Here is a 24,464-nt window from a genome sequence, read left to right as displayed (position 1 = left end):
CTTAGAAACTTGACTTTTTTGTGAAGCGATTAAACAAAGTGTTGTACGTTAGATTACAATTTTTTTTAGACTGAGAAAGTGCTTTCAAGTTTTGTGTGCGATATGCATCGTATGGTCAGTGAGCAGACTGTGGGTGGTATGTGGCTCCATTAGTCCGAGGCTAAAAATGCATTATGGCTAGTAATGAGTGCTATGCTATATAGGGCATCATGAAAGCCTGTTCTGAAAATCGCAGAACAAGTTTTGGTTTAATTTGGATTTTATTTAGTTCCAGACCTATGGTAAAGATAAAAAAGTTATGTACCTGTAACAAGGAATGCATTGTATAATTTAAGAGCAGCTGCATTAACAGCCGTTCATTCAAATTAAAATATCATTGCACCAAATATTCGTCTTGGTGTAATCAGGCACTTTTTTTTTAATAAGAGTAATATAAGAGTTTGCAAGCTAGTTGTTATTTATTTATTTTTCCTCATTATTACCAGTATTATTTTACTATTATTTATGTGATTTATATTATAAATATTTTGAATTAGCTTTTTTAGATTTTCAGTTTTCATTTTAATTTAAATAGTATTTTAGTAGATTTAAAAATTTTCTTCTACCATTTTCAGGAATCATTGCTATTTTTTTTTTTTACATATATATATAATTTCAACTATTTCAATTGTCAAAAACAATTTTTAAAACGTTTTTTTTTTTATAATAATATGATTATTAAAATATTTTGTTTTGAAGTTGCCCAAAACAATGTAAATTAGGCAAAAAATCTATATTTTTGGTAATGATTATAAGACTTAATATATATATATATATATATATATTTTAAATATATAATGCGAAATTAACATTAATAAAATATACTTAAGTTGCACTTTACATTAGTTGCATTATAAGTTGGACAGGATTCTTAATTTAAGTCTTGTAGAGATCTGATTACAAGGGAATATGTCAAATGGGAAACTAAATAATTTAAAAGTAAAAGTTTGCCAGCCAATTTGTCAAAGTAAAAAAGCTAGCTGGCTAACTCTCCGGCTTTAGTTTGCTAATTAAAGTGTTACATGTTAGAGTTAAAGGCATTGTGGTTATTTTCAGAGGGGTGTGAGAATCCTGTGTAGAGAGTTGTCAGCAACACTAAAGCATTGTAAACTGTCACTTTGTGGCATAGCCAATGCCAAGATTGAGTTACCTGATTTTCCAATAATATGTAGCCAAGGCAGTGTGTGATTGGCCTTACTAACCTCTGCCATATTCCTCTGGGAGGGGTATTATTGTGTGTTGAGAGGGATGGAGACTGAAAGGAGGACGAGTACACTCAGATCAAGCTGTATGCTGGGATGCCCAAAGAGGTCCTGATGTTATATTCCAGCAAAGCGTGCTACTGCATCCCTCCAGAGATTATTTTCTGGCTGATCATTATATGCATCTTGGCCCTTATTGCCATGAGCATTACAATTGTGGCGCTGTCACGATGCAAGAGCTGGTGGCAGCAGTCTCCGGTCTATCAGGTTAATCCACGATCATTCAAATGCTGATGGTGTTGGAGATCTCAAAGGTAAGTGTTGATCTTTAAGGTAAAACACTACAGGCAAATAGAGTAAAAAAAAAAGATTTACATGAAACAATGGTAAATTGTTATTACCCATTATTACAGTGTTATATTTGTATTAAATGTCAGTTTTCATTTAATTTTTTTTTGTTTTGGTAAAGTTAATTTTTATTTTATTGTTAATATTTATTTTAAATTATTTCTATTTTAATTTGAGTAATTTTCATATATTTGCGCATATATATATATATATATATATATATATATATATATATATATATATATATATATATATATATATATATATTTATATATATATAAAATATCCCTTGTTTCATATTTCAAAATGCTAAATACAAAATCCTACATAATGTACATTTGGAGATGTATATATATATATATATATATATATATATATATATATATATATGTATGTGTAGTGTTACTTTGAGAACTCAATGTACCTGCACACATCATAATGTGCTAATGTAAGAAAACTGGCCTAACAAAAAAAAAAAGACAGGAAAAAGTAAGTAGTAGTGTATCATGCTGGCCTGAAAAACAATGATCTTTTCAGTAGCTGTGAGTTCCCTCCAGCTGTAGCGTTATTTGAGAAATGAGTGTAGATGGCTTGGATGGGCACACAAAAGCCATGCTTCTCCTTCACAATGGTTCTGTCCTGCAGCATATTCTGTTTCAAGTAAGAGGAGGTTGTTTAAATGCGCTCCTGTAATAGGTATAATTATGTCTACACATGCCATAAAGTACATAAAACTGATTTTACAGCTGTACATTACAGGGTGATGATTAGTATTTTACTTTGAAACATGTCTACACAAAGCAAAAACTGTGGATAAGACAAAACACCAGCTTATGTTCTACAAGAGACTAATAACTTTGACAATCTAAAATGTTCACATTTAGATATTAAATGATTGGAACGATTATAAAGGTTGTTGTGATCGAGATAAATTAATTGTTGAATACAGAACAAACGTATAATTCAGTGTATGACTTCAGGAATAACGGACAAACTGAGTCATTTTGAGAACATTAAAGCAACCTGGATCAGCCCTTTTTACAACTCTCATATGAGAGACTTTGGATATGACGTGGAGGACTTTACCGTGGAGTGAGGAACATTAGCCTTCAAGCTTTTTAACAAAAAGGCTCTTTATGCAGATCTGCAATCCACCATACCGTATCATGTTTCATTACTACCATGGGCCCTCTTTGATCTTTCTTCCACATCTGTCTAATAGGATATTATTATTAATCCATTTCTGTCTGAAGAAGTGGTTGGATGGGTTCTGCATGGTCGCTGTGAAACATGCTTGAGGGAGGCCTCATATTCGAGAAATGAACCCCAGGTTGACCCTGACCAAGATCCAGTAAGCCCAACAATGCTATACAACCAGGTGAAAACGTAAACATTCAGTTTACACACTTATTTTTTGTAGCACTTCATCTGCCAGAGTCAAAAATGTTCTCCGAATTCATTCAGGAGGAGTCCTATTAATGTTCTTTGTTCTCACAATGTCATTTAAGGATTACTAGTGCATATTTCAATGGATTTACTGACAAGTCATTCCCATTATCCTAATTCCAGACGATTTCAAAGCCATTGAAGATCTAGGGAAATAACTGTGTGGTCTTGGCTCTCTTCAGTGATTTGTCTTTCTGCTCCTCATGGACTTGTGAGAATTAACTTAATGTTCACAGGTTCAACGCAAGTTAAAACTGATCATCTGTGACATGCGTATTACAATAGGAAATCACTTTTATTCATCCCTCAGTTTGGAAGTACATACAAAAATGGCGTTTTATGTACTTGCAACGTAAGTCTTTGGGGCAAGACTTTTTAGATTTAAAAGCAGTGCTTGTATTTCTGTAAAAGCATTATTTCATACACAAATATCTAGTTTGAGCAGTAAAAGTAGCCCTTTCAGTGGTCCTTTAATTGTTTGTATAGTGGAGGGACTGCTGGTGTAGGTAGAAGGAATTCTTGGATTTATATTCCGCACAGATTTTAATCCTTTTTTTAAATGTGTACAATGCCCTGCCTTACCCCATTGACTTCCATTGAAAACTGTTGTGCTTAGTATTAGGACGTCGCAGAGTGTTATGATTATGAAGAAATAGAAAAAACCATGAGGTACTATGGCACAAGCGATGTCGCTGAAAGAGAGCTGTAACTTCCTGATGATCTGTCCGGAAATCAAGCCAAACGTTTGGTTCATTTATGGATTTCAAAAATGCCAGAGGGAAAATGGCCAAACTGGGTGGTGAGTGACCAGATAGATGTCTGTCAGTACATTAAGAATCAGATCACTTCAAATATTTAAACAGTGCCAAAGTCCTGCCCACTTTGAAATCTCATTGGTCCACTGAACTGTTCATTGAACATTAAGTGTCTTACTGTCTATACTGTTTGTGTTCCGTGTGAACTGACAAGTTGACAAACAGTATATGGACATCTATCTGTCAAATGCAAGCTGTTCTTTTAATTAAAAAACTTCTATGCAACAAAATAAATGTTTGGTTTATTAAGAAAAATAAGTACTCACACATACAGTACACACACATAATTTAGTTTCGTGGTCTGTGAGACTTTCCAGTCAGGTTATTTGACCTCTCTTTTTGTCTCCGTCGAGTTTTTTGGTGGTCTAGTCCAAGTTCTGTGTAAAGAAAGGCTAACTGTCGGGCACTCTGTGAAAAAAAATAAAAAATAAACCATGTCAAAGCTGTAAACACAAGTTGTTAGTCTCACTAATAGTATTCTAGCAACAGTACAGTATACATGGAAGTGTGACATCAAACAGAGAAAAATGTATATCTATAATGCTAAAATTAAGTTTTACATGATCACAAAGTTTATGTAATGAAAACCTTAATGATTGATCCAAAGCTTTATAATAGCCAGCATGGTGAAGTATTATGCTCGAGTGTGTTAACATTGGAAGCAGGTAATGTGACAATTCATTCTGATAAGGTGCAGGATGATTCAAATTGAGTTTGTATGTACCTCATTCAAGGACAAATTCAAATCCTCAGGGCCAAAGTGATCGCCTCCTGGCTGCAGGTCCAGAATGACAACTGGGACACGTGCTACTCGTTCAACATGTCAAATAAAAAGGCACAGGTGAACATGTATTTTAAACTGACATCAGTTACAGAGGCTTTTGTAGAAATGCAGCCACAAGTTTTTCATTTATGAGAAAAATTTTTTATTATTTTTTCTTAACAAAATGAGGGTGAGAAAATGATGAAATTTCATGTGAACCATACATAACAACGTTTTACATGTAGTTAATATTATTTACATTTAACTGGAGTCTTTGAATGCATGTGAATTATTTTTTTTTTTTTTTAGTATTAATTTCCTTGTGTGTAAAAGAGTATTCTTTTGGTATTATTTATATTTATACTAATATAATTATTTTAACTTTTTATTTTATTTTAATTATTTTATCTTTTCAGTTTTCATTCAATTTTATTTAAAGTTATTTTTTGTACTCCTTTTCATTCATTTTATTTGTTTTTTTATTTTATATCAATTTAAATAATTTTAGTACTTCAGTAGTATTTCAGTTAGTTCCTCATGAAACAGGAATTATTTTCATCTTATATTTAATATCTTATTTTATTTTTTAACAATTATTTTTGTAGTTTTAGTTAACAAAAACACTGGTGTAAAACTTTTTAATAAGGAAAAAGTTAGTAAAATCTCCTTTAAATGTAAGATGCAAAAAAAAAATATATATATATATATTAATGGTAGATAAATAAAGAAATTGCAGTACACTATTTTATGTTTGTTATGGGACCAAACACACTGAATCTGTAAGACTAGACTGACAATATCCAAGCGTAATCCGGTACACTGGCTCTCCATCACAACACCTGGGCATCACATCCAGCACTTGAAACAGAGTGGATGATGAGAGGCTGCCATGCAGGTGCGCTTGGCCCACTCCTTTGCCTGGCTGCCTTGTTTCCCCCCGGCGATGGGATCTCTCTGAAGTGAAGCTGACTGTAAAAATCATATGCCTAATCCTTAAAACTCTGTGATCTGCCTCTTATCTGCAGTGCGGCCGCCGGTGTCTCTCTCCATCCCGCTCCTCCTCACGGACGCATGTTTCACAAGCCTCCTCCTGACTTTGGCACAGTCTAGTGTATTATTCCTTATCTCCTTGCCTGATAGACTGATAGAACAATCTAATCGTCTGAGCTGGCAGCATATGTGATCAGAGAGAAGAATGGGACAGATTAGAGGAACTTTAGTTTTTTTCTTTGTGTGTGGGGTGTTAGAGAAGGTGTCTGTGTGTTTAATAAAGATAATTAATGGCACACAGATGGAGAGGAAGTTTAACGGAGGGAGTCTGGACTAAGATGTGCTGACAGCGTCTCACACAAGCTGACCTCAGGTTGATATGGAGAGGAATCGCTCCACATCACCTGTTTCCAGATCAGTGCTCTTCTCTCCTGAGGAGAGAGTGTAAGTGCTTCTCTTAAGCCCAGGGGTTTATTTGAGAGCTGGGATTACAGCCAGTGACCTCCAAGTTCATTTCCATTATACTTCACTTTGGTAGTTTTTAATACTGAAGCTGTAATGTTTTGATACTATCATTCACTTTGTAGGTTAATGAGATTCCAGATATATGATCAAATACACCAGTGTTCAGTTAATATCATCATCCATCTTTATTGTCTAGTTGATTGAACAATTACATAAATATATTTACTCATTGATTATTATTGTTTTTTTGTTTTTTTGTCATACTGCTGTAGCAATGCTCCAGTCAAGGCTGTGCATTACAGTGATGATTTGTAATAGTCCACTTTGTGCACACCTCTTACCTGTGAGCTAAATGGATTTATTTCATGTGTTAGAGCAATATGAGAAGTGCAAAGATGTTTTAAAAGGCTGAATAGAGCATTTTTACACTCACTGTTAACACCGTCCCGAGTGGTACACACTTGGATGGCCTTCTTTAGTCTTTGCACATACTTCATGACTCCAGATAAAGGAACTCTACGGTCCTCCGAGTATGCAGTGATCAACGTGGATGGGTAAAGCTGTTAAAGAAAAGAAACGGTTGACTTCTGATTCTGAATGATAAGACTCACACTGCAGACAACCAATCAAAAGTTTGTGTTGGTATGGTTTTTAATGGTTTTGAACATCTCTTGAGCTTAGCAAGACTGCATTTATTTGATCAAAAGTACAGTATGAACTGTATATTTGTAAAATATTATTATAGTTTTCTATTTGAATATATTTTAAAATGTAATTTATTCCTGTGAATTTTCTGCATCATTACTCCGGTTTTCAAAATCACATGAACCTTCAGAAACCACAATGTAATATGCTCATTATAATTAGCTGATTTGCTGTTCTGGAGACATGAATTATTATCAAATCAATGTTGAAAACCGTTTTGCTGCTTAATATTGAAACAGTGATGCAATTATTTTTTCAGTATGTTGAATAGAATATTAACAGCATTTATTTGAAATATAATTTTTTTTTGTAGCATCATAAATGCCTTTACAGTCACTTTTGACCGATTTAACACATCCTTTCTGAATAAAAGTATTAATTTCTTTTAGGAAAAAAAAAATCATACTGACCCCAAACGTTTTAAAGGTAGCAGTAGTGTCATCTGAGTGATTTACCTGAGGTATAATGTTGTGACAGGGACAGTAAGAGGCAATGTTATCCCTGTGTTCCCTCATAAGGGGGTCTCCCCACTCCCCTCTCTCCTCTATAGTAAGTGGCAAGGAAGGGTCTTGCATTGTGCCAAGAACATCCAGAAAAGGTGCCTGCCGAGAATTACAACTTCATATAACTATGAAAACAAGGCTCAGGGAATGTGTAAGAAATGGTGTATTAAAGATCCACCTGTAGAATTACAGCTTTAAGAAGCAGTGGGTTATGGTTGCACAACGCCCCCGCTAGGACAGCTCCAGCACTGCGAGCAGTGAGGGCAGTAAGAGCAGGACGGGACACTCCCAAGTGATGAAGAGTCTGAATGCAGGAAGCAAGATCCTCCACTCCCCTCCGCTTCTGTAGCACAGAACCTGCTTGATGCCACGCTAGACCACGCTCACCACCGCCCCTAACCAACACGAAACACACTGTAAAGATGCATTTCCATGCTTCTGTTGTTATTAATACTCCAGGACTACAAATCCCAAGTATTTCATCATTCACAACTGTCCACAAAATTGTAATATTTCAACTGTAATACTTCAGAATATATGTGCGTTTGCTGAAATTTTGATCAAATAAATTCAGTTTTGCATAAGAGACTTATTTTAAATATGAAAACATTTTCAATGGTAATGTACCTATGAAAAAAGATAATTCGAGTCGTAGTTCAGTACCTGACATGGCAGTAGGCCAGAGCCCAGCCGTCCTCCAGCAGCATTCTCTTCTCAGGACTGAAGGCCATACTGAGATCAACACCATAAGCTCCATAGACATGCAGGAGCAGTGGGGCCTTGTGCAGCTCAGATAATGCTGGCATGTGGAGGAGAGTCAAAGGCACCATTGTACCATCCTGAAAACACAGGCATTGGGTAGCATTTTGTGCCACTAGCTTTAAGACTTCTCGCATATAAATGACTCATACCTGACTGGTTGCCTGCAGACGTGTCGTGTTAAACTCAGTGAGGGAGATGTGCTTGGTGTTGTCCTCCGTTACAGAGAGCTTTTGTTCTCTGGACGAAAAGAGGTAGCGTACAGGTGGGTGCACTGGAGAGGACAGGAGGAAACCAAATGAACCTCTGTCCACAGTTCCAACACGCTGAGGTGATAAATCACAGGCCCAGTGAGGAAGCTATGATCAAAACAGAAACATTAATGGAGTCTACAGCCTTTTATTATATCAAAGAGATTTACTTAATGTGAAGTTTCAGGTTGATATTCATGGCGAAAAATGAATAAAAGCAAAATTTTAACTTGATAACATGAATAAAATACCTTCTAAGAAAAAGAACGCAAAAATAAACTATATTATACAACTGACTAAAAGTGCACGCTTACTTTATAGTAAAGATTCCAAGGTTCAATGATGATATTCTAGGTCTTTCAAAATCTATGCTGTATTTCAAATTAATAATTTAACTAACATTAAAAAAATTTAGGGTCAGTAAGTTTTTATTATTTATTTTTTAAATTAGTCTCTTATGCTCACCAAAGCTGCATTTAGGTGATAAAAAAATACAGTAAAAAAAGTAATATTGTGAAATATTACAAAGTAACTCGTCTATTGTCATTTATATTAATGTCAAAGCTGAATTTTCAGCTTTATTAAGCATCCCGTCTTCAGTGTCACATGATCTTTCAGAAATGTTTAATGGTAATGCATATATACATCATTACGGTCTCTAGGACCTAATACGAACAAATGCATCAATAAAAAATCAAGTACTATCGAGTAAAACACATCTACAATCTAAATAAAACATGTCTCTTTAACTCAGCATCTTTAAAAACACACTCTAGGCTGTTTTGTATGTGAATTTGCGATTCTTCTTCACACCTGGTGAGTGTTAAACTGACGGGGCTCTTTTGTGCTAAGAGTCTGGATCTGAACTCGACACTGTGAATCCTTCACTGTGAACACACAGTGATCCTGAAGCAGCTCCATATCTTTAATGACTGTTCCAGGAACAGCACTGAACAACGGCACCCAGTGTGGCATTGATGGCGAGGCTAAAGGTGCCCTAAGCAGCTTGAGATTAGAGAAAAAATGATATAAACACAGTTATAATTTCGTTCTGAACAATACTGCTTAAGTCTTATACAATACTGATCCTCTTACCTGATACTCCTGGTTTGCTCCAGTGTTAGCAAGGATGAACAGGCAGTTGTCCGAGTGCTCCACGTGGTAAAGCAGTCCAGGTTGACGGGACTGGATGAGGGTGGGGAACAAGAGTGGAGTCTTGCTGTCAACAAACCACACCTCAGAGCTGATCTTACTGCAGCAGTTAATGGTCACCAGCCTCTGGTCTCTGGAACGACTGACCTCCACAAAGAACCTGAGGAACGGGCAGAAGACCACATCAATGCTAACCAAAAGCACTCTTCACCGACAATTAGACACTTACTCTGGATCCTTTTCTTCATAAACGAGGGTGGTTTTGACCTCAGAATTACTGAGATGAAGACGGAAAACACATAGGCAGCGAAGAGTCTCCTGTGTGCTGTAGTAGAGGACGTCATCTGTGGCCCATTCTGCACAGAGAGAGGACAACTCAGGAGGAAAAGAATGCTACTTTGTCAAGAAAGTTTCAATTATAGTAGATCTTACCGAAGCTGAGGACATTATCTAAAACCAACGGGGCCTTTTGACGAAGGATGAGGCCACCTAAATGAACCAACACACATCTGGTCTCCTCGTGGTGGTCTTTCTTTACAGTGACGGCCAGCATGGTCTCTGAGGGAGAGAGTCTGACCCTCTGGATGGTTCCATATCCATCTCCTCCCCAATCTGCATTGCACACCTCCAACATCTCCTGATCATCTGTAAGCAAACATTGCCTTGTTTCTAGTTGGAATGTTAAAAACGGTGTTTACTTTGGTTTCTTTTAAGTATCTTTCACCGTGTCCCAGGGTCGATCTGTAAATCCCTTTGCCATCTTCAAAGTATACATGATGCCGTCCCTGGAACTTGAGAAGATGTTGAGGGAATAAACATTCAGATTTATAATTTATGAGATTATATAATTCACACACTCTGCATCACTTCATTTACTTACCTCTGAATTTTCTGGTACAACTGCAAACTTCCTGTGAACCGAATGCAATCTTCTTTTAAAACGCTGCTCTTGATCTCTGAGTTTCTGTAGCTGGTCTTTAGACAGCTCCACTGTAGTCTGAGAAGATCCCTAAATCATCAAAGTCTGTTTTTATTATTATGTATGCCATTGTATGTGTGTGTATATATATATATATATATATATATATATATATATTAGTAATAATTAAAAATAATAATATATTTCTAACCTTAATTTCTTGATCTTGATTAAAAAAATGTTATGCATTAACTTTACATTAATATTGAGGGTATGTTGGCTGTTTCTACATTTTTATATATCTTTGAATACATGCTTTAACATCTCCCATGTCATCTGACTTCGTAATGATGCAGACATGATTTATTCTGCATTCGGATTTACAGTCTGCTGCTAGTTTTGTCCTTTCCATGTCTGTATTCGTACTATTGTAAGTAACATATCTTTCATCGCAGCTTATGTAAAATACAAAGGGCAACAGTACATGAGACGAAAACATAACAGTGAGTTAAGGCGATCCTACCTCAGTGTACAACCGCGAGATTAATGGGTATATATTCCTCCGATGTATATTGCGTGAAAATGACCGCAAAAGCAGCAGACAAGACGAACTTATCAGATTCATTTAATGCAGCAATATGTCACTATCTAATTAGTGTTTGATTATAAATAGTCGGCGTCTTACTGCTGCCTTAACAGTCATATACAGTGCATTGAGATTCTGCGTATCACATTCAAAACACTAAATTCCCTTCTACCCATGTGCTGCTATGTGTAGAACCAGTGCTGCATTTACACTAGCGTTGTCCGTTCTTTTGATTCGAATCTTTTAAATTAATCGGTTGAATCGGTTCACAAAACCGGTCTCAATGATTCATTTAGCAATCAGACTGAATCAGTCCGAGCGGTTGTAGAATCAACAATAGACGTAATAAATGCATTATTTATTGTGTATTTAATTTATTTATTATGTCTATGGAATCAACAACTCTGACATGAACCGAAAACCGACTCCTTTGGACATTCATGAAAACGAACCAAGAACAGATTAGGGAACTGAATTAGCTGATAAAAGTATTTTTTTATTGTTCAATGTGAAGTGCAATTAATATTTAGTTTCTAAATTGCTTATTTATGAGCTGAATGGCTGCAACAATCTCAGCTGGAACAAATGAATTTAAAATAAACACCGCTATTCCAGAATATGCGCACCATTAATGTGGCTGTACAGTATTTCAAAACTAACATGCAACGAAAAAAGCTTTTTGAATCTGTTGTTTAAAACTTGTTCAAAAGAACCGATTCGCGGAAATGAGTCGGACTCCCCATCACGAGTGGCGCTAAAATATGACATCTGGTCCAGGCAAGAGTAATCGAATCATCAATCATAGATGATAGCCGGTAGAGCGGAGTGTTCGATGACTGTGGTAGTAAACTGGATTTCCTTTCTTCCTGCAACAAGAGGAGGAGGCGGTGTACGGAAGTAGCATGGGATTGTATTACTAAGCAACAGAGACCAGCGCATTACCGGCTAATTGGTAAAAACGTTAGTAAACGTCGACTTTAACCACATTCAGAGAACATATGCCAAGTAAGCCTTAGCTTAGACTCTGCATTCCGTTGTCGTTTGTTGTTATACTGTGATAAGCCTTTTTCCGCATGAAATAGGATCTTATCGAACAGGTTGCTCTGTCATGAATAAATGTAATGATCCCCCGTTTGCTGCGACAGAAATGCATGCGAACAATCTCCAAAATCACGACCCTCACTGTGGAACCGATGTGGCCCGTGCACGCTGGGCTCTTCTGCGACAGGTGACTCTCCTTCGATATACAGCTGATTGCATGTATTTGGTTCAATAAGCGTAAATGTAATGCGTTATACAATGCGTTTTCACCTTAGAGATATGGATGTGTCTCAGTGGTAGTATTTTATGCGTCTCTCACAATGCAGGTTCTGAAGCAGAAGCAGCTCGACAGTGCAGATGTTCAGCAGGTGTCTGTGCGGAGGTTCTCCTCCTTTAACCTGTTCTCCAGGAGCAGGGTCACTCCCTCAGAGACAGAGGAGACATCGGAGGGGCAGTGGGTGGAGTACAGAAGTGCAATCTTTCCTCAGTACAGTGCCTTACTCAGGTATGCTGGAGAAAGTGTTGAGTACAGTTACAGGTTATAGGTATATGGACTTATAGGTTTAAGTCATAGGTCTCAGAAAAGCAAATTCTGCCATCTTTTACTTCCTTGTGTTGTTCTAAACCCATATCCCCCCCCCCCCCCTGTCAAACACAAAAAATTTTTGAACTATGCTCACTTCTTTTTTTCATGCAATGAAAGTGAACGGAGACCAGAGTTGTCAAACTCCAGAAAATAATAATAATAATAATATAATAAAAAAGCACCATAGAAGAACCATAAAGGTTATCATATGACGTATATTCCAAGTTTAAATTAAATCATGCTAAGTCAGAAATCATGCTAAGTATGAAAATATTTCACACATTTCACATTTTTCTCTGAAAATATTTTTATTTCAGAATGGGTGAATAAACTATTAGAAAATGTAAAAAAAAAAAAATGTTTTTGTTTAACTGCTTCGTTAAGTCTTTTGATTATGGTATTATAATTATTAACACTAATGTTTTGTAATTATTTCATTATATATTTAAAACTCTAACATTCTTATTAACGCATTTCAGAGACAATCTTGGACCAATTAGAGTGGATGAGGTGCTCAGCAGCTTTGACAACACAGGAAATGTCTGTGAGTGACTCCTCTGTGCATGTTAATGTATTCATACAGCAGTTTTTTTTTTTTTTTTTTGTAATCTTAAACAGAACATATCCTATGGCAGGCAGCAGGAGGTCAGATCAAGCTGCAGCTCCATCATCCACCAGGGGCAGGCACACTTGAGCCTTAGAAGCACCTAATTATCAGCAACTTATTGACTCCTGTCTGTGACAGGAGTGTTAAAGTAAATTCCCAGCACATGTCTGAACAGTCATAGCGTTCACTGTTCAGGAGTCAGTATGTTGTATGGCTGGCAATAATTAAATAAGCAATGTAGATGTCAGGGAAAATTACAAATATTTAAGTTAAGTGAGTATAGGGGACTGAACAACGTTGCAGAAACAGTTAACTGATTCATTGCCTGCCATGAATTGTAATTCAGGTGTACTGTAAACAAACTTTATGCAGTATGCAAGTTTAGATGTTCTATACAGCAGTGTGTTGTGTAGCTGACTCTATGATAAATTTGCTGTGCAAAGTTAAAACACAATAACTACAATTTTGTCCAAACTGAAATATGATGAAAATCCAGTCTCTAAGGCTATGATCTATACTGTAACTGAAGCCATTTTCCTTAAATTAAGCAATTATAATTACTGTGCTTTTTCTTTGAAGTGCAGTACTGAAATGACAGTTCACTCAGGAATCTAAATTCGGTCGTTATTTACTGACCCTCATCTTATTCCAAACCTGTATGACCTGTATGTATTTAATTATTCTGTTGAGCACACAAGCAGTTTTCAGCAGATACCCCAGTGGCTCAGATGTTTTTAGATCATTTTTTTTGTCAGATGTCCAGGTTAGTGTGGTCCTGTACTGATTTCCAGTTGTTTGTGGACTGATATGTCTTGAAATATTTGGCTCTTTTACTGGATTAGTGAAAAGGGGCGGCATGGCTCTCTTCGACGGCAGGGTCATCGCTTCTCTTTTCAGACCTTCCTCTCAACCACCCTTAATTGATCTTACGCATTGGTAAGCCCAAACATCTCCCCCTATGTCCTTGTCAGCTCAGCTGGGCAGGCTCATTGTCTACAAAGGGGGGTGCCCCATGTATTACCCACACTACATACCCATTTTAAAGTCCTCGTCTCAGGATTTGACAAGCCGAAAGGTCTCTATGTCCTCTGAGGCACTGAATGTGGATTAGCTATCCAAATGTATGGATTACGGTGATCCAACTTGTCAGGGTTGGAAGGGTTGACGGTGCTGTGGGTTTAAGTGCTGTTGTTTCCAGCAGGGATCAAGAGGGACACAGAAGGTCTTCTCTGAACATGCTGGGTGGACATGAAGAGCTTTAGAGAGGCTTGTTGACCACTGGTTTGGATTCAAACCACTCCTCCACTGTCATGTGCTCGGGTCAGAGTTGGTTTAAAAACTAAAGAGAAAATGTAGTTGTTGCATATGTAGTCTGGAATTGCGATACTTATTTCAGAAGGGCTCTTTGCAGCCAGATAATGTAGTTACAACATCTACCAGCAGGTGCCAACCAGACAGTAGGGGCTTTCACACAGTCTCTTCCAGAAAATTAACTTGTACATTGTCATTTAGAGATCATGTGTGAACAAAGCATGAGATTACCAGTATAAGCATGTAAGAAATTGTTTTTTTCAAACGTGAGAAAACGTTGCAGATGGCTTGGCGTCATTGATGATTGCTATGGCTCAACATTTTGCCCCAGCAGCACCAAATAAGTCAAAGAAGTAAAAAAAAAAAAGTCAAATTGCACAGATAGTGACAATAAAGTGCATCTCCTTTACCATTTACTGCTATTTTGCTGCTGATAAGTGAATGTAACAATAAAAATAGAATACTGTTTTTTTTTTTTTTTTTTTTTTTTTTTTTTTACTAAATAAATAATAATTGTCCAATGTTTGAAAGTGGCCTGTACTATCCAGCCAGACCTTAAATCAACTCTTTTGCCAGGTTGGACCGCAATGGTTGACTACTAGTCAACAAACAACCACCTGGTTGATTAGTGAATTCAGCTAGTTAACACTCTCAGAAAAGTTGTATCATTAATTCAGCATATTAGCATATTTCATTGAGTTAATTTTCACCAAATACAAAACTCAGTGGGTATTGGTAGGATACTATTAGCCAGTCTAGTCTTTATTCTGCATCCCGAGTTAAAACATTCTTCAGAGGGGTCACGTGATGAGGTGGAGGAACTGATCCAATTTAAAATCATGACTTCAGGCTTACTAACAGTCTAAGCAGGGTTTCCTCAGAACCACAATCACAAATCCACGTGTGATGGTGACTTTTTCATATCTTAGTAAGTAATTAGTGTGTGTGTGTATTTTTATTTGAATCATGACTTTGTTTGTGTGTGTCCTATGGTCTCTACTCACATGCCGGTCTGTTTTTACCCCCTGCTTGGGCAATTATGTAGATTGGGGGACCCAGTGTACTGATAGCTCAGTATGAGGCTGTCCAACGAGGCCTGGTTAGACCTGCAGAGGTCAGAGGTCTGGCTCTCCATCTCTGCCTTATTCTCCTCTCCTGTGTTGGTGAGAGTTAATTAACACTGGTCTCAGGCTGTTTACAGGATGGCACGCTGACCAGACTCAGGCCCTCATTACTGCAGACCTGCCTGATGAACGTGTGCAGGCAGGGTCCACAATTAACACTCATGAAGCGCCGAATTCCAGTCAGAATTGCCTTTGGCGAGTGAATAAAACAGTTTCTCGCCAGTTGGCTGTAAGCTTTATTAGGAACTGTCTCATTATTGTAAGAATCATGAACAATTGAAATCATTCATATATATATATATATAATACACCCACCCACCATTTCACTTTGTCACTTTCCACAGGGCCTTGATTTATAGTATTATGACTTTAATTTCATAGTACCATATTCTTTATTCTCATAATTTGGATAAAAATATTACATCTTTAAGAAGTTAAAACTAAGATTTTTTATCACATTCAATTATAGTGTACTATATTCTAATGCTACATATACATATATATTTTTGTTGTTATATTGTCATGTGACACTAAAATGTTTTTTTCAGTTAATTCAAAGTTAGTTTATAACCCTGTGTGTAAGAGCTCTGTGTCAGAGTGTCCAAAGCTCATCGTACACAGTGAAAGTGGCTTCAATCAGTGCCACTGGTGAAAAGGCAAAAAACTGCTTTCATATTAAAGCAACCTACAGGAAATTCTGCATGTGTTTGAGTGACCCACAGCTGACCAGGACTCTTTGCTGAATGATAAATGACTGACCCATAATATTGTTATGTGAAGCTTTATTATAAAACATAACATTCTTTTTTTTTACTGGCTATGTGCAATATGGCATTATAAAAGGATTTGGTTCTCTATATAAGCACAAGTTTATAATCAAATGCTCTTAATTATGGCTACAGGAGTCAGCAGTGGGGTGAACTGTATTAGAGCTAAAAGATGTGATAAAGAGAACCCTGAAGGAAAAAAATGACAATACTAGACTTTGCAGGGATATTGTGTGGTGTGTAATGCCACAGTAATTACCAACATACCTTAGTAGCCAGATAACACTTTTTTTCTTTTGTTGCAAAGGTCCCTTTTAGTCTGGAATTAGAAGGGAGGGAGTGAAAGAAGAAAGTAATAACACCCTAGAAATTCACTCTCCAGACTTGATTATTAGACATTTCCCCCATCATTTTTTTTTCTCACGTTTTATGCACCTTTGCCCCTCATGCATTACATTTGTGACTATTCACTTACTGTGAACTAACTAGCCTCAAAAGTAACGCTAGACTTTGATGAGGGAAAGACTTGATTTATTTTTTTATTTTTATTTTTGGAGGTTTTTGAATACAGACATAATAACAACAGAACTTTGTGCACGTATAAAATAAAGATAACAAACAAGGTGTGCTGTCTGCAGCCTTGTCTGCACTGATCTTAATTTACAAACACGTCATTAAAATGAACTGTAACTCCGTGAATACTCAACGAAGAGACATGAGAGATATATCTATAGAAAGCTTGACATGCTTTTAAACGAAATAAGTGTCACCGAAAACAAATATTCTGTGATAAAGTAATCCATATGAAAACAATGCGATGTCCGTTTTCCACGTCTCCCTTCATTATATCTAATGTGACCACGCCCCCGCGCTGAACGCTCTATTCAGATTACAGTTGAACTTCCATGATATGTGTGCAGCAATTATAATTGTACTGTGATGCATGTCCCAAAAAGCATTCTGTTGTACCACGACCAAAGAACCATAGTACCATCGTGGTACATTCAAGCAGCTTTATTTTTTTGTATGGAGAACAACAGGTTACCCATAGGTCTCTCTTTCTCTGTGAGTCAATGTGTGTTGCTCCCATTGGACTTGTAAGTGATTAATGTAATGCAGTTAATTTGTCTCTCATTTTTCTGTCTATCAGAGTGCACTTTTCTGTCATCACATTGGTATGTTTGTGGACCCCCCCTCAAATGCTCATGTTCACCCTTTGGCCTGTATCGAGCCCCCCACCCCCTTGATTTGCCTAGCAACCATGCCAGGACTCCAGTAGCCCTAATGTACTTGATGATGTTTTAAAATAAATAGATCATTTATCTGATTAGCGTCTTGGTGGAGAACAAGGCATGTGAATAGCCACCTCTTACTCAGAGCTTGGGCAGCACTCCAAAAATCTGGGAGGGAAGTGTGTGTGTGTGTGCGCTTTCTGAATGTATGTTTGTCTGTAAAGCACTCAATGTAATGACTCTCTCACACACTTATTTTTGTAAGTGCTGTCTTTTGGTTTACATGTATGTGAGCTAATTTCCCAAATTAACATGCCTAATGTGTTTTTTGGATAGGCTTTTGTGTTTTAGAGACATTCATTTGAATAATTTGTATATTATATTTAGTTTAAAACTTATCTGCTTTATTCTTATATGATGAAAAATTGATAACAACACATGTGTATATCTCTTGTTTAATTATAAATCAAAAACAGGGTTTATTTTGGATTTACTTTTATTTTACCTTTTTTATCTTCTTTTATGCACTAAACTTGGGTCAATATCATAAGCCCAAATTTATTTTCATGTTATGGGCAATAACTGATAAATGGCTAAAATTCTGTACTTTTTTTTTTTCTAAATCAATGAAAAATGACACTGAAAAAAAAAAACATTCTGTAAGTGAATGTAGTACAGCTTCACAAGTACAGTATATGAAACTGATATTCATTTTGAGACTTTTTGTTCCATTTAACAATGTTATTAAAATATTTGGCTTGTAAGGATTAATTTTAAGTGTTCACAAGTGGTTCACAATTCCAGTCGCTCCCACTTTGAACATTTTGTATGAATATCTCATTACTTCAGACATTTTTTCTCTTCGACCGTAAGTGCCCGGCTAAATGGACTTTACAGGATATTCTGCCATGGTTCAAGTTTGCAAGGAACGTATACGTTCCATTTAAAGATCATTAAAGTGTGCGAGACATGAATTTAAATTGTACATATTTACAGAGTTCTATTATGTCACACTTCACACTTGTCTAGTTTCGTCTAGACAAGTGTGAAGACACTGCAAGCGTAGTGCAAATCCATGAATGAATGTTCTGAAGTGAAGTAAACTTCAATGGGTTTTCTGGGCTCAGGGAGCGGGGAGTAATGAACACTGTGTAGGGACCCAGTCAGTCTGAACACAGTTCATGCATTGAGCTCTCTTCTAATGAGCTGATGATCTGAATCAGGTGTGTTATATAAGAGAGTCATGCAAAATATGCATTCATATGATCTTTATCAAATAAATATAAAAAAAAAAAATATAAAAAAATAACATTGATACTCAGAATGAATTAAGTTTTACCTTGGCAGCATAGATCACATAGATTATGTTTCAAATCAACCAGCTTTGTCTGATTGTTGTCAAGGTCAGTTCTTTTAAGGTTGCGGACATTGGTGAAGATTGCTAAGTCGCTTGGTGTGTCATTGACAGCTGATTGGGGGCTTCTTGAAACACTCCCCCTTTCCATTCCCCCCCAGTTGGACTCGGGGCAGCCTGCCTTTTGTATTTGACCAGCCAGCCCGAAAGCTGGGGGCCGGTACGGCTCGGAGGGAGAGCCAATGTGGAGAAAGGGAGTGAAGAAAAGGAGAGAAGTAATTACATCCAGTCATTGAGTTCTGAAGCCCCCCCTACACACAGGTTCATTACAGGGGCCCTGCACTGGCGACAAAACGTCGGCCATTTGGAGCGAAAGGAGCAGGAATGTTTTGGAGGAATATGACACCTCCAGATCCCTGCGCTGGCAAGAGAAGCAAGATTAAGAAGCCCACAGCCCCTGCTTTTGGGTTCAGCGCAGAGGAGTTGTATAGAAGCGGGCTGATTGCTTGGCTTGCCTATTGTCTGTACTTTTTCATATGTACCGCAAGCCGCTTCACATCGCTAGCTTTTCAGGACAGGACAGAGGCCCCACAATTTTGCTTCTTGCCCACACTTCTCTTACTTTTCAAACCCTCTAGGTAGTATTTTGTGTCTTATTATAAAAGTATAAACATGTTTGAAGAGTTCCCCCAAAAATGAAAACTGACATGTTTACTCAAACTCATGTTTTTCCAATCCTGAATAACTTGGATAGTGAAACAGCTTAGTATTATTATTATTTTTTGTCCAACCAATATGGGACCCCAAATGTTTCCCCCCAAATCAGTTTTTGACCCCATTGACTTTCATTGTATGGAGGAAAACATTCTTCAGAATATCATCTTAGTGTTTGGCAGATGACAAAATAAATACAGGTTTAGAACAACATGAGGGTGATGATTTCTGGCCTTGGTGTGAATGGATATAGTTTCCTCTTTCTACCTTCTCACCTAGCTCTAAGCGGCCCACCTCTATTCCAGCAGATTGGTTCCTGTCTCATTGTCTTGTTGGAGTCATGAGGGGACGTAATCTTCAGTAGAAAGGAGAAGTCATTTATTAGTCCCAGCCCAGGGGTTCATGCTTCACAAAATGCATTGAGCGTAGCCTGACCAATCGGAACGCAGAATCTTTCACCCACCTCTCCCTGCCCATCCGGCCCAAAAGGATCATGTGGGATTGCTGTAGTGCCTGTCCAATGGCCAGATGATGCCAAGCCTCCCCACTGAGCTTTTTAGTTACATGCCTGTCAATCCCATCTCAAAAAAAGAGTTTTTCAAATGTAACGCAACTGCAAATTTCGATGCGCGTGATTTTCATATATCTGACTGCCGTTTGAGAGACGCACTATTGTTTTGTAAGTACTCCAGTTTAAGAGCCTACGGACACCCACCCCTTTTCCAGCACACAATCACATCACACTCTGTATAACAATTTGTGGCACACAATGATACTCGTACATGCGCACACACACACACACCCACATTCCCTCCAAACAATCTAGTCGATGCTTTTTCGCTGCTTTGCCAAGTGGCTTTTTACAACTGTTCCACAATGGAGAAGCTAATTACTGTAGATTTGGAGAGCTGGTTAATTGATCGGGCTAGCGTCCTAATTGCATCTCTCTTACCTGGGGCCTCTGAAATGGCAGTGAATGCCTCTCACATGACCTCTGTGTTTTGACACAGTGAGAAAAACACATTGCTGAAACTCTTCACAGGGATACTTGTGGAGAGAAGGCATGTTTATTTAGGTGTTTTTTTTTTTTTTTTTTTAGATCGGCCATTTATAAACCTCTTGTGGTGGTTATACGGTGGTCTCTGCTCTAATTGTTTTAGCTTTTTTAATTGTGCCAGAGTCTGACAAGCGTCCAGTTGGGGGCACTCTCAGACTTTGCAAAATGGTTAGTTTGGCCTTATCTGATCGGTCAAACATTCCCCCGTTGTGCATTTAGTATGTAAAAGGTCTAAAAACACCTGGTTTATTAGAAATTCCGCCCCTTTTACTTTCTAGAACTTTGAATGACTCGATGTGGTGCTAAAATTGGAATCGGTTAACATGCTAGATTGACTCTTAATTCCTCTCGTGATGAAGATATTAATTGAGGAGTGTCACATTACATTGTGTGAAGAGGTAATTCAGTCTATCTGAACTCATGCACTTGTTCTGCCGCTCACTCACTCTCATTTTAACGCTTGTGTGCGCATCGATGATGTGCCGTTACCCTTGTTGCGAGTATGAGCTGAAACCCATAGCGTGCTCCAAAGTGGGACATCACTAATCAATGCGAATCATTTAAGTCCATTCTCTCCTGTGCCACAAAACCCAGTGTTTTAGCAATCAATTCAAAACAAGTGACATCAGCTTTTCCAGTCCGCGGTGCGCGTAGCTGTGCAAGAAAGTAGTTGTAAGGAACGAATACGCGAATGAGCCTGACCTCGACAGGAATGCGCGCATATGTGTGTGCGTTGGTGTAGCCGCATGCATGTTTTTGGCTGCTTTTTCTCTTCAGTTAAACGCCCGTCTACATTTGTGTGTACTCTTGTGTGTATACAAGAGCTCTGCATCAGATTGAATTAGCCAGTATTGTCCTGCTCACTAAAAGGGGGCTATGCTATTAGCAACCTTTCTAAGGACTGCCGCATCCTGCACTAGGCAATCAGATCACTCAAGAGCCTCTTTCCCCTGCCGTGACCTGGGCTCCGGGCCCACGTCTGGTAAAGACCGCTTCTCTAATGTTCCTCTCCAGCCTCTACTAAGCCCCCACCAGCCAGCGGCAAGCCCCCTGCGTCCTTCACCTCACACAGGGGAAGAAAGACAAGGTCATGCACATGGAGAAATAAAGGAGAAATGATTCCCATTCAATTGAGGTGAAGCATTCCATTTAGCAGCTAGCCCCGGGCTGCCACCGGGAGAGAGCTCTAACTGGCCAGTGCATGCACCATGCACATTGCCCAACTGTGGGTGCACATTATTTAGAGAGCCTGAATGCATGGCTTTGACAGGCTATTACTGTAAATAATGAAGAGATGGGCTGCAGATATGAAGTGATCAGACACAAGCTTGTGGCCATGAGAGAGAAACTGAGAGGGTGTGGAACGGAAGGACAGTTGAATTGTTCTCTTCTCTGCCATTGTTGGCTTTGATATAAGACTCATTCTTTTCTGCTGTCTGTTGTTTATAGTTTTTGTGTCAGTCATGGCTTAAAACTCTTGCAAAAAAGTACTTTGAATATAAATTATGGTACGGTTATTATGGTATCTGATGGCAGCGTCATGGTATTTTAATATATATTATGGCACAGAATGACTTTTATATTTATATTAAGTCATACAATTTTCGTGTGGTTCTCCAATGTATGTCAAAGAATATGCCCAAAAGTTGATAATTTATATGGTATAGAATAGAATATTTCAAAATATATGAATAATTAAAATAAAATAAAACCTCAAATAATTTCATTTAATTTTGGGGTTAAATGTGACTTTTCACAAAAGATGGTGCTTTTTTGAGATGACACTTCCTAATTGGCTCCAGGAATCAGCCTGGTAGAAGAAAAGAGTGAAGATGCAGGAGGGGTGGATGGGAGGAAAGATTAATCTCTTGAGTAGACAATGTTGTTTTTTTGTCTGGATATACAGAAGTTCATTATTAATATTGATAAGAGACGGACAGTGAGGGAAATGACAATGTCTATCACACACATGTGCACACACATTTGTGTACACACACACACAGACAGGGTCAGTCATAACAGCGGGCAGGCTCCATTACTCCCACAGTCGGAGTGTTAAGTGCTGTCCTGGTGTCAGTGGAAGATCAATGGCCAGTACTGTGTCGCAGTCAACGCAGGCCTGCCAAACAGCCCCGGGGTCAGAGGTCACTCAGCCAGACGGTCCAGAGGGCGTGGTGGTCCTTAGGGGGTGGCATCACCACAGTGACCCATCGATACCCAGGCGGGGCAACAGAGTGCTAATGCCCTGCTGATGGAGGAGCTCCCTGCCCCCGAGGACCATTAGAGAGAAACACACAAACACAAGTGTGCACATGATGCATTTACACCTCACCCTTCTCTTACAGATACATACATGCCGCTGCACTTTAAAAGAGTGACCCCAAGCGCACGATAGGCCGCCCTGAGCATGTCACCTTTGCTGTAGTACACAATCATCAAAGACAAGCGTGGACTCTATCAATTTGGCTTGCAGTCTGTCTTAGTGACAAGTGCATTACAGATACTCAGAGATATCGATCAGATGTCCATATGGCCAACAACTCCCTCAACTTTTCACGTCTACAGAGACGGCTTGTCAGTTTAGATGTGTCTCACACACTAACCCTTCTGGTTATTAAACACAAAAGGAGCATTGGGACTTCATTGTAATTCATTGTAACTCACACGAAGCAAATTCCTTTCATTTATTTTTTTTTTATGTTGTGCTTTGGAATACAGCATGCATTATAAAACTGCCCTACTACTATCTTCAAATAGGACTAAGCAGGGACCTTGAAATTTGGAAATTTGGATCTCCGTGTGTGTGTGTGTGTGTGTGTGTGTGTGTGTGTGTGTGTGTGTAAAAGATTAATAACTGTTTTTAGTGACCGTTACTAATCTTTTCTGCGTTCTGCGCTCAAATTATTTTGAATTTGCATATGAAATTGATATCTAACCTGAAGGATCCATGCATCTAATCTTGCTTTGTCTTACAACACACTTTTAATCTCACACTGACAGTACAGTGAGAACTGATCTAATCTCAATCCCAATCATACAAGCAGGTGTTTTAGTTTGAGAGTGTTTAGATGAGTGAAACGTACAGTACAGCTGCTGGTCAGTACAGATACTCTGAGGTCATCGTTGCTGCTGGAGTTGTAAAAGCACTCTAGTGTTCTGTCTCCACTCTCAGCCTCCATCTACCTACAATCTAGTGACCTCTATCACTCTACCTCTTCTCCCGCTCTCACCTTTTTACTCGATTTTGTATTTTGGGTAGCATTTTATTTCTTTCCTGCACTTTCTGGCGATGGCCTTGGGCTGTGAGCCTTCAAAAGGGCATGCTTTGCTCTTCCTTTTCACAGGACACAAATACTTGTAGAACATCTATATACACTACTGTACTTCTGGGGCTGGTTTTGAAAGTGGCTTATTATTACCAAGGCTGCATGTATTTGATCAGAAATACAGTCAATTTAATATTATGTAGTATTATTACAATTTTAAAAATAACTGTTTTCCATTTCAATATATTTTAAAATCTAATTTATCCCTGTGATGGCAAAGCTGAATTTTCAGCATCATTACTCCAGTCTTCGGTGTCACATGATCATTCAGAAAACATTATAATATGCTTATTAGGTGCTCAAGAAACATTTATTATTATTATTATTAATGTTGAAATGTTTAATATTTTTGCAGAAAATGATGAATTTATCTTTCAGTATTCATTGGTTATTTTAGTTTAG

The 24,464-nt window shown here is 37.9% G+C and overlaps 2 protein-coding genes across 8 annotated transcripts in view; one reads left to right on the top strand and one right to left on the bottom strand.

The window, feature by feature from the left end:
• Window positions 1-891: 891 nt before the first annotated feature.
• On the bottom strand, window positions 892-11,167 carry prepl (prolyl endopeptidase like). Of its 6 annotated transcripts, none has more exons than XM_026278649.1 (15): window positions 10,881-11,167; window positions 10,319-10,447; window positions 10,163-10,229; window positions 9,871-10,083; window positions 9,668-9,794; window positions 9,382-9,598; window positions 9,100-9,291; window positions 8,188-8,394; window positions 7,940-8,115; window positions 7,455-7,671; window positions 7,229-7,375; window positions 6,502-6,628; window positions 4,575-4,666; window positions 4,117-4,258; window positions 892-1,582 (listed from the first exon to the last, which is right to left on the bottom strand). In XM_026278649.1, the coding sequence occupies exons 1-14, from the start codon at window positions 10,980-10,982 to the stop codon at window positions 4,139-4,141; spliced, it is 2,133 nt and encodes a 710-aa protein (XP_026134434.1). In that variant the 5' UTR covers window positions 10,983-11,167; the 3' UTR covers window positions 892-1,582; window positions 4,117-4,138. The 6 variants fall into 6 exon arrangements, with proteins under 6 accessions (XP_026134434.1, XP_026134435.1, XP_026134433.1 ...); XM_026278650.1 differs by lacking the exon at window positions 892-1,582 and adding an exon at window positions 2,055-2,240; XM_026278648.1 differs by lacking the exon at window positions 892-1,582 and having other exon boundaries at window positions 2,506-4,258.
• A 613-nt stretch (window positions 11,168-11,780) lies between these two features.
• The window catches only part of camkmt (calmodulin-lysine N-methyltransferase), a 90,537-nt gene continuing 77,853 nt past the window's right edge, over window positions 11,781-24,464 (top strand). The window contains exons 1-4 of one of the 2 annotated variants that reach the window (XM_026278658.1): window positions 11,782-11,948; window positions 12,089-12,171; window positions 12,311-12,489; window positions 13,050-13,114. In XM_026278658.1, the coding sequence (XP_026134443.1) occupies window positions 11,942-11,948; window positions 12,089-12,171; window positions 12,311-12,489; window positions 13,050-13,114 (334 nt within the window). In that variant the 5' untranslated portion in view covers window positions 11,782-11,941. Of the gene's footprint in view, window positions 12,172-12,310; window positions 12,490-13,049; window positions 13,115-24,464 lie in introns of both variants that reach the window. The other variant, XM_026278657.1, reaches the window with a different exon arrangement.

The sequence above is a fragment of the Carassius auratus genome, chromosome 13, assembly GCF_003368295.1.
Source record: "Carassius auratus strain Wakin chromosome 13, ASM336829v1, whole genome shotgun sequence".
NCBI lineage: Eukaryota > Metazoa > Chordata > Actinopteri > Cypriniformes > Cyprinidae > Carassius > Carassius auratus.
Note: the sequence above shows the minus strand (reverse complement) of the source record. Positions and strands in the feature narration are given on the sequence as shown.